An 11,125-nucleotide genomic window follows, 5' to 3' on the forward strand; every position below is an offset into this window, starting at 1 on the left:
ATTTTTAAAGCCTTCTGATCTATAATCAGACTCTAGCCAAACCATCCATTCCTAGACCTTTTGAATGATCGTGTAAGTTACAGCAGAGAGGAGAAAGCAAGCGGGCTCCCTTCAAACAGCAGCAGCAACCAGGGAGCAATAGCAAAGGCTTCAGAAAGGATTTATGCTTCCTTCAGTGGCAGTTAGGGGAAATATGGATTAAATACTTTTCATAACTAGCAGCTATAATTATCAGGGAAATTTGAGGCAGCGTAATTTCTGACACAGCTGTGTGAGCCTTTTCACACGACAAAGTCCACCGAGGGAAAGAAAAGAGATAATTTTATCCTTCTAATAACTACAATTTTATATTGGTAAATCAAGCATAAAATTGGTAGTTGAAATGCTTCCAGGAGCCTTTGTTTAGCAATACCTTTATTCATCTACATCGTCTCTCAGGCTCTAGCTTCTCCAACTACTATAATCCATGAGGTAGTTCTGTCTGTCATGTTACTGTGACTGTCTTCAGAGTGGCTGTTACTGAGTGCTTGTTAGAAATGGCAAGACCATAAATAACTTAGCCTGACAAAACCATCATTGGAGTTAGGTGACGTTATGACATGTCATCTCATAGATGAGACTCTTATTTGCCTCTTAATAATGTCCAATATTTGTCTCTTTAATTCAGGCATCATATCAACGTTTCTGCATGTCCATCCTTTCGGAGCCAATATAGAATATCTTTGGTCATACATGCAGCAGCTGGACTCCAAGGTAAATTCTTTCTCTCGAGGGGACTTGCACTGCTGGAATTGACATGTCAGTTTCTGGTTGCAGGGGGGCCTGTGAGCTGCATTAGGGGTGCACTAACCTATGGAGGTCAGTCAGCATTTCTCCTCTACAAGACCTGGGTTTTGGGCAGATTGTTGTTTTCTTTTCACTTTTGTCTTGTAGAAAGAAGAGCAGTTATCCAAAATGACAGTGACTTTTTCAGCAGATGCCAAATTACTTTAAAAAGCATATGAGGGATTTAAAATTGCAGGTTGTCCCAAAAGTTCCCAAAACAAGGGAGAAATCAGGTCAGGGTAGCTAATGGGGCATTATCCTTCGACCATGTTCTCACAGAATTCTATGTTAAGGACTCCACACAAGAGAGGAAAAATCACCTCAAATAACATAAAGATCTGGTATGACTCTCAAGAAAACTGTATTAATGGTTGTTTTTCAGCATTATTCTCTAAATGACAAAAATAACCATTGAGTCAGTTTTGTCCCTCCAGGTTCACTTCTAGAGTCAGGACATCACTCCTCATTTCTCTGTGGCTGTTTCTTCCATTTGCAAATTGCTGTTCTCCTGGCCCACTGCAGTGTTTGTGTGCCCGAAGAGAAGGGGCACAAGAGCTCAAGTTATGTATGGAATTCCGGTGAACAATGAGAGGGCCCCTGGCGAAATAAAGTGATGTCATTAACCAGTACTGCCTGCGGGAGCCCTGGAAAGGGATGGACACAGAATCAAACCGAGAGGCAGGGCCTGTCACTGAGTAGCTTGTTAAACGTCCTGCTGGGAAGAAAAATGGAAATAAGAAGCTCTTCCATAGAGCACAGCAAAGTGCATGGGGAGTGTAGGACCAGGAGCACAGCCGGCAGCCCTCTGACCCTGAAATGCATGCATTGTCATTCTAATACAATGGTCAGTATCAATTACATCACTACACTGTGTTCTTATTTTGATTCAAATGATTTTACCAATTCGTGATCCCACAACTGTTTGACCTTTCTAATAGGGCTTATTCTTTGCCTTTGAGAGAAGTCATCTGGAATAAAAAGTATTTTTTAGTCACAGAGATGCATGCCCTTTTATGCTCTCACAGCTGGTGATAGGGTAGACCAAACAGAGTGAAAGGGAATGAGGAGACTGTAGAATTCTTGAAGTTCAGAGTCATAATGTTGTCTCCTTGGTGGGCTCCCCTCATATGGATAGGGGAGGTGTTAGAAAATGCTCATTTTAGTTCACATGAAATGAGAGGGGAGAGCTGGAGATGTCACTTTGTTGAAATAATGCTTTGAAAGGCTTTGTTGCTTTTTTTTTCCTTCACCAATACCATTCTTCCTTAATATGTCCACTACCTTTGCCTGGAGAATTAAATGTAATACTGCTCACACCAATGTGTTTGGCCTAGAATAAGCCCTCAAGAAATTATTCCTATTGCTGCCATTATCTTCCCTTGTATTGTTGATGTCTTTCCTCCCCTGTGTGGAAATCCTAAGTGGGAAGCCTTTGTGGAGAAGCTGTTGGATTTTAGTATGAGCTGAAATGGCCAAAGAATCCACTTGTTCTTTATTGATGAATTCCAGGGCACTTGTCCCATCTGCTCAAGCAAGTGTGGGTTGCTGATCTGTGCATCTGTGAAGTGTGTGTGTGTGTGTGTGTGTGTGTGTGTGCGTGCGTGTGTACGTGTGTGTAAAATCACCGGGGGTGATAAATAATGAATTATTTTGGTGGAGTAGAAGCTCTTGTTTTATTCTCACCCTCAAAACAGAGTGTCCGTCGGGTGAGGCCTGTGTGGTCTCCTCAGACATCTCAGAGCAGAGCATTCACGTACCTGGTCTCTGGTCATCAAATGATGGGCCTTCCAGGAAGGGATTCGGTCAAAGGGAATTCCACTGCATCTCAGACTGGTACTTTCATTTACAAGATAATGACGAAATACACAGGGTCTCCCCCAGACAGCCCTCCAGCTCCTGAAGGAAATGCTCAGGAGAACTGTCAAACCTTTCTCTCGCGCCTGAGGTAAAAAAAAATATATGGAAAAAGTGCTCTGACTTAAAAACTCCTGGGTGCTAGTGATTGGACTAAATATTCTTTCTATCCCAGTGAAGCTGAAAGGATATTGACTTTTTAATCCAGACAGCAAATGATTGCTCTATGCTGGGATTCCATATCCTCGGGGCTTTAAGGAGAAAACAAAATAATGAAAGGTTGCCGGCTAAGTATCCACCAGGGCCTTGTCCCTGCACCAGCTGCGAAAGGCTCATAATCCCGGAGCCAGAGCCGCAGCCAGCCCGTTCATGCCGAGGCTGTCCAGTGCAGTGGCCTGGTGCACCTGCCTCGAGGGTCACAGGGTGCCCTCCCCCCGCCCCCCTCACACACAAGGTTTGGTCAATGTTGCATTTAGGCAATGGCTTCCTCCTGCCCTTCACAACACGGGGGTGAAGGGGTACTGACTCTAGTAGGACAGATTTTTAAAAATTCCACTTGGAACAACAGTTTCCTTCACATAGGACACCATCGCCATCACCACAAATGCACAAATGTTGTAAAATTACATTTAGATTCTGCCTATCCCAGTGCTGATGACAGCAAGGAAAACAGGCTCAATCCAGCCTGCAGCTGTTTTTATTAGGATTTCCCCAAAGGCCACATACAGGTATAAGAATGATGAGAAATGGAAGGAGAGACAGGAATTAATTTAAGTTCTCCTGGCCAGGTAAATTGCACAGGCTCCCTAAAACTGTGTAACCCAATAATGGACCATTTTCCAGTTAAATATTATTCCTGCTCTTGAAAATGATAATTGCATATCTTTCTCTTCTCTGCTGCTTTTAAACCACTCACTCTCATTCACTCAGCTCTGACGTATCAACAACATATGACCAATAAGCAATTCATTCAGAGGAAGACAGGAAAAAGGCAGTAGGGGCACATGGCTCCCTGAAGCTGTGCTGAGTCAAAAACCATGTCCTGGGCCCAGGCAGGTTAGCTCTTCAGATGGCAGCACCATCTGGAAAATGGTTTCTGATCAATACAGAGAATCTCCCACAGCAGCCCAGAACCCTTCAATCTTAAGGAGCAAGGAGTTGAGCATTAGCAGGTGAATATGCCTATCTTACGGCCAATGGGACAGATCCCTCTGCCCCTCCCCCAACTTGTGTATTCTTTTGGAGACTAAGACCCAGTTCTCCAAGTGTGTCTGGCTGCTCGTTCTACTAGTATATACCTGCAGCCTCTTCCCAAGGCCCACTGAGTGGAAACTTTGATTCTGAAAACCAGACTTGACATAACATAGCTGCAGATGCTGGAGGATTTAGAAAGGCCTGTCATTTGGGCATGAGACCACTGTATGGTGCATGGCCACATGCACATTTCCCATCACAGGGTTGAACCATTTGCATTTCTGTACACACACAAAAAAAGCATACCGCTTGAAATACAAAACTAAAATATCTGGTCAGTTTCAAGGAGATTCAGATCAGCCTTAAGTAGAGAGCATTCTTTCCCAGACTGTAGCTAGGGAAAAGGGTAGATGAAATGTTCCCAGTAGTGTTTGTAAGATTGCCCACCTGAGTAATTTTTAATAGTATGTATATTTAATAGTATGTATGTTCTCCTAAATAACTACCTGTCATAATATATTAATGATTGAATGAGTTTTCTGTTGCTTAGACAGACTATAATGAATGTGTTTTATAGATATCACAGCACCTCAGGAAAACTTATGACATATGACAAGCATTGGAGGTAACAATACTTCCATTTGGCTGCATAAAGAATAAAAAGATAGTTGCTGCCCAACCAGCGTGGCTCAGTGGTTGAACGTTGACCTATGACCCAGAAGGTCATGGTTTGATTCCTAATCAGGGCACATGTCCGGTTGTGGGCTTGATCCCCAGTTGGGGACATGCAGGAGGCAGCCGTTCAATGATTCTCTCTCATCATTGATGTTTCTATCTCTCTCTCCCTCTTCCTTCCTCTCTGAAATCAATAAAAATATATTTTAAAAAAGACAGTTGCTCACCTATAGCAAGAGAAATTGGCAGTTACCAGGGACCCAGTGAATGCTCAGGTAATTCACTGCTTTTCAGATACTCAGCACTGTCCTAGGGACTAGGAAGAACAGGGAATGGCCAGAGAACAAAAGAAATGTAAGAACCCTGCTCTCAAAAAGCTTGTGGTCTAGTTGAGGTGAAAGGGCGAGGGCTACGCCCTCCATCTTGCCCCGAATCCTCCATTTTTGGGCAGCAGCCATGTGCTCAGCAAGGAGCTTCTTCCCGGAAGCCCAAGCCTCTGCTAGCCACACCTAGGATTTCTTTAAACTAACCAATGATAATCAAGGGAAGTGCGTGCCATAGACATAACCACATCCTGTGTAACAAAACACCGACTTGCGCCTGGCCAATCAGCAGGGCCCACAGTCCTCTCTCCTCCCCTTACTATAAAACCCCTTTCCCCACAGAGCTGTCTCTCTCTCTGCCCCCCCTGACGCTGCGTTGGCGAGTGTGGTGGACGGGGAGCCCGAGCTAGCTCGAATAAAGACTCTAATGCTTTGCATCAGACTCGGCTGGCTCCCTGGTGTGGTTTCTTGGGGATCCTGAAACCTGGGCATAACAAAGGAAATGGTATAATATCTACAAACCATTTTGAGAATCAGACATGAACTAATGAAGTGCTAAGTTGGGCAAACAAATATTTAGTGATATAGGAGTTAGAGAAGAGTGAAATCACTGAGTCATGATTATTAACGGGAAATATCCTTGAATCCATGCTTATCCGTGTGGCTTCCCTCTGGGACACATTAATTCCTCTTACCACATTTCTTCCCTTTCTCCTCTTTCTCCCCTTCCTTCTTTGTTTTTTCTTCTCCCATTTTTCCATCCAGGTCTTTTCTTTTCTCCTTCTAATTGTTTCCTTCTATTTACCTTCTTCTTTCCTTTTCTTTTCCTCTGTTCCTCATTCCTTACTTACCTTCTTTCCTTATTTCTTCCATACTTCCTTCCTATGTCCATCTCCCACTCCCTTCCCTCCCCAACACCCACTTTCTGTATTGCTCTTGGCAAATGTATCTGTGTGCTGAGGCCATGCTTTGCCCAGGGATGTGAAAACTGTGCACTACAGGCAACCAGTCAGTTTACCCTGTGGAAGGAAATCTGGGTTTACAATCAGCTGCTCTGACAGTACAGCCTTGACAAAGCCTATGCTGGTGTCCTTCTCTGCCTCAGACAAGAACCCCCAGTCCCTCGGCTCCCCTTGCTTGATGTAGAGCCAACCATCCTTATAATAAAATTGGTTCAGGTCTGCTTGTGACAATTTACACATGTGCTTAGAAACCTGGCAAGGAGGCAGTGGACTTGGACTAAGAGTCAACAAATCAGAAAAAAATTCAAGCAGACCTTACAAATTACCAACCACACAAGCCCCTTTGACACATGGAGCCTTTATTCCTTATTATCTTTCTTTTTTTTTCTTTTTTAAATTAGAGAAAATTAATCCTTTCTAAAAGAATATATGTTAGACTTAGAAATTTTTAAGCAACACAGGGATGGGAGGGTTCACTGACAGCATCAAAGGCTGAAAATACACAGACCCTAATTTCTTGAAACAAAAGCCAGCTGGGTATGAGGGTAATAAAACTGTTTATGACAACCTTCCTCACCTTCTAGACCACCAAATACATGATGTGTGGGAAACTGAGATTTCAGAAAATGGAGATGAAATAAGTGAAGATATTTGTAAAGTAAAAGTTCTTTGGCCATAAAGTAAAAGAGGAAGACAAATTGAATTTTCTCTTGAATTTGTGTTGAAAATCCAAAATGGAATATGTCACAAAGGTTATTTTGTTCGGGTTTGGAAAATGTTTAAAAACCATTAGCCTAACCTGAAAGCAGTTTCTCCTTGAACTTTCTTCTGGCATGAGATACAAACATTTTTAAGGAAATACTCCAGAATTCAGCTGAGAGCCTCATTAAATGGATATATTAGATAGACTCTCATTTGAGCTGGTCTGTTCTATAATTGTGACACATCCCTGTCCACATTATTTACATCTTCATGGCAGAATCAGGCTATCACTGTGCACCACGGACAGCAACTTAGAGTTAATTACTTTTGAGGACACTAATTTCCATTATATTAATTTCTAGCTATGTCAAAATCTGAGGAATGGCTAATTGGGTATTCAAAGTAAGAATTCAGAAGCATTTCAAATCCCAGCTTCACTACTTCACTGTGTGTCCGTGGACAACTTATTTAACATCTCTGTGCCTCAATTTTACCCTCTGTATTAAATGACAATATACAGACAGCATTCGGGACAGTATCTGGCACACAGTAAGTGCTAAGTGCTGGCTGCCATTTGTTTTGTGCTTTAAAGTATCCAAAAGACCTACTACATCCTCTCAGTTTGAAATCTTTGTCCCAACCCTAGTGGGCAGATTAATTTTAAATGTCTTGCCCAAAGATGGTGGGGCCAGCACTCAGATCCAAGTCATCAGATCATTCAGTGAATTTTCCCCCCACTTCTTTGTCTTGCAAATGAGAAAACACCCAAAAGATAAAGTGATTTAGACAAGGTGGTGAAGCTGTTTAATGGTTATGCCAGGAGTAGAATCCAAACTTTTACCTCTATGTTTCTTTCTTCCAGCAAGTGAGGAGTTTGTTTGCTTGTTTAATAAACTTTCTATGAGATAATGCACATAAAGCACTCATTCTGTGCTCTGTCCACAGCGAGGACTCAGTAAATGGCAGCTACCTTTCTTCTGCTGCCTTTGCGGTTGAAATTAGTTAATCTCAGGTCAAGAAACCATGGAAAACAAGATTCCCCATGATCTGCTTGCTGTTTTGGTGAAAGTTTCCTGTGGGGTTCATTAGCATATGAATGCATACAAGCCTCTTGAGTTGGGCATTTTCAATTTTTTCTGTTGATGTTGGGCCACTGGGCCCTAAATAGTCTGAAGTATTTGTAAAGTTAGTGGCGCAGGAAACAAAGAGAGTCGAGTCGGCCAGAAAGAAAGAAAAGGAAAGGTTTAATCTGCTTCCCCGGGTGAAAATCCACTAGCCCCAAAGGCAGGGCCAGTGAATTCAAGCCAACAGGGAGGGAGGCATTTCTTTTTATACAGGTGTTTGGTGAGGGGCGGGGGGGCATGAGTTGAGGAAGTTCCCACTGCAGGGGTCGGCATGTTGACCTGTTAGGAATTCCAGGGAAGGTCCATTATCTCCATCACCATCTGCTTTGCGGTGGCATGTATCTGCTCCTGAGCATCCCTTCAACCTAACAGTATTTATCACAGAGATCCTGCCCTCCTCCTTACAAGAAGCCCCTATCCAGGAGAGAGAAGCAATGACCAAGAGGATTATTTCTGGTTCTCCTTCCACAGTCCCCACCCCCTGTGGTGATTGGCATCCGTGGTTCAGAACAAGGCCAAGGAGCCTGGATCTGTACCCCAGCTCCACACTTACCCTGAGTTACCCTGCACTAGGTACCTAATCTCTCTGGACCTCAGTTTCTTCATTTGTAAATTATTCCCTCCTTTATGAGAGTGTAGTAAGATTAAAGAAAATGTTTTCTTTTTCAGAAAAGAAATATATTTTTATTGATTTCAGAGAGGAAGGGAGAGGGAGAGAGAGATAGAAACATCAATGATGAGAGAGAATCATTGATCGACTGCCTCCCACACAGCCCCTACTGGCACTCTCCTTACTCAGAAGAGTCTGGCAACGAAAAGGTTCTGGGTGATAGTTTTTACACATTTTACAACCAGCTGCAGGGCTGCTGGGTGGCATTGCCTGACCTGATGACCCCAGCTAGCCTCCAACATACATGTTATCTTCAAATCAGGTCTTTATTTTACCCTCAAGAATTCAGCTTTGAGAGAACCAGGATGGCGACATAGGTAAACTTTACACCTGTACTTGCTGCCTCCCACAACCACATCAAAATTACAACTAAAATGCCTAACAACTTATCATCCAGAACCTCGGGAAAGCTGGCTGAGTGGAAGTACTACAACTAGAGAGGCAAAGAAGAAAGTGCATTGAGACTGGTAGGAGGTGCAGAGGTGCAGAATGCGCTGGCACCCAGGTGTGCCGCTTTTTTAATCGGGAGGGAGATACTACAAGCTCCTTGCTTTGAGCTCCAGTGTGGGGCGAGACTCTGGGGAACCCACACATACGGGGAGAAACTGGACTGTCTGGCATCAGGGCAGGAACATGAGGGTGGCTTTCTTCCAGACAGAGGTGCTCCCAACAGTCATTGTTCCTGTGCTGGGTCCTCCCCAGTGCAGAGCTTACTGGCAGCCATTGCTGTTAGCTCTACCCTGGAGATTCCCTGAGACCCCGCACTACCCAATTTATGACCCCACCCAAGCTGTGCACAGCAGCTTTTGCATATGAAAGGCCTGTCCTTTCTCAACCTAAAATCTGTCAAACCAGCTGCAGCTGGGTCAGGGAGCCCCAAAGCTATCAAAAGAAGGCCCAAGACTGGCACCAGCACCAGCCTGCCTTACTTCATAGCTGGGCCTCATCTGGGCACTTCCAAGCCTAATACAAAGAGGAGGAATCTGCAGATCTTTCTGTAACTCTTGCTGGGTGGCCCCAGGCAGTGGCTGACTTTGCACCTCCTTGGAGATCCAAGAGCCAGTGTACCCAGTGGTCAGTGTGAGATCATACCAGATTACAAATCTTCACATCCATAAGTGACACACTCAAGGGGCAGACTCAGTGAGCACCAAAGTCCCACTGAAGCAAGTCCTGCCCCATAAGGGAGTCTCCTGCACAACAGCTCTTCCATTGTAGACACAGATGGTCCTCACAGCCAATTGGCCTGGAGGCCAATGATACTAACAGCAATCAAGGCTTAACTACAACAAGACTGTGCACACAGGCCACAAAGGGGTGCACCAAGAGTGTCCACCTCAGGTGATTGGGGAAGCTGAGCCACTGGGCCCTATACAACACTTACTACACAAGGCCACTCTATCAACTCAAGGAGACTTAGAAGTTACCCAATACATAGAAATAAACACAGGAAAGCAGCCAAAATTCGGAGATAAATAAACATGTCACAAATGAAAGAAATGGAAGAAAGCAAACTACTGGGTATAGAGTTCAAAACCACAGTTAAGATTCAAGTTACTCAAGAATCTTCTAGAAACCTCCGAGGAACTTAATGAGACCTTCAAGGATCTTAGTGAGAATGCCAAAAATATGGAAAAGGACCAGTCAGAAATTAAGCATACACTGACTGAAATAAAGAATAATATACAGAGATTCAACAGTAGACTAGAGGATCGCAAGAATCAAGTCAAAGATTTGAAATACGACCACACCAAGACACATCATAATTAAAATGCCAAGAGCAAAAGACAAAGAGAGAATCTTAAAAGCAGCAAGAGAAAAACAGTCAGTTACCTACAAGGGAGTACCCATACGACTGTCAGCTGATTTCTCAACAGAAACTATGCAGGCCAGAAGGGAGTGGCAAGAAATATTCAAAGTGATGAATAGCAAGAACCTACAACCAAGATTACTCTACCCAGCAAAGCTATCATTTAGAATTGAAGGTCAGATAAAGAGCTTCACAGACAACAAAAAGCTAAAGGAGTTCTTCACAACCAAACTAGTAGTGTATGAAATTCTGAAGGGTATTCTTTAAGAAGAGGAAGAAGAAGAAAAACGTAAAGATAAAAAATTATGAAAACAAAGTGACAACAAATACATATCTATCAACAAGTGAGTCTAAAAATCAAATGAATAAAAAAATCTGATGAACAGAATAAACTGGTGAATGTAATAGAATCAGGGGTATGGAAATGCAGTGGACTGACAGTTTTTAGGGGGAAGGGGGTGGGGGGCATGCGGGAAGAGATTGGACAAAGATCTTATATGCATGTATGCAGTACCTATGGACGTGGGCAGTGGGGTGGCGAGGGCCTGGGGTGGGGTGGGAACCAGGTGGAGGGGAGCTATGAGGGGGAAAAAGAGGGACATTTGTAATAATCTGAACAATAAAGATTAAAAATATATATATATGTCCTTAGAATCTTCTAAGTTGAATGAAAAAAAAAAAAAAGAATTCAGCTTTTTCTTCCTTCCTAATGAATAGCACAAAGCTAAGGGAGGTGGTAGTTATGCTAGAAACAAGCTTATGATGGACGGGCTGTCACCTTGGTCTGCCAGCTTGTCTATAGTCTTTGCTTGATCTGAGGAAGGACTGCTCATCCTGTGATGTCCTCCTACAAAGAAAGAAGGTAGTGTTAATGTAAAAAAACCATTGAAATCTGTAAAGAATTTTTGTGAGTTTATTTGAGCCAAACTGTCGACATATGCCGGGAAGCAGAACCTCAATGAATTGAGATAATGCTCCAGAGAATG

The 11,125-nt window shown here is 43.3% G+C and overlaps 1 protein-coding gene across 3 annotated transcripts in view; it reads left to right on the top strand.

Moving 5' to 3' along the window:
• Nucleotides 1-11,125, top strand: part of ENOX1 (ecto-NOX disulfide-thiol exchanger 1) — a 564,230-nt gene that overhangs the window by 549,715 nt on the left and 3,390 nt on the right. For all 3 annotated transcript variants that reach the window (XM_005853253.2, XM_014535489.1, XM_005853252.2), the window contains one exon: nt 668-753. In XM_005853253.2, coding sequence (XP_005853315.1) covers nt 668-753 — 86 coding nt within the window. The remainder of the gene's footprint in view (nt 1-667; nt 754-11,125) is intronic.

The sequence above is a fragment of the Myotis brandtii genome, unplaced genomic scaffold, assembly GCF_000412655.1.
Source record: "Myotis brandtii unplaced genomic scaffold, ASM41265v1 scaffold1018, whole genome shotgun sequence".
NCBI classification, from domain to species: domain Eukaryota; kingdom Metazoa; phylum Chordata; class Mammalia; order Chiroptera; family Vespertilionidae; genus Myotis; species Myotis brandtii.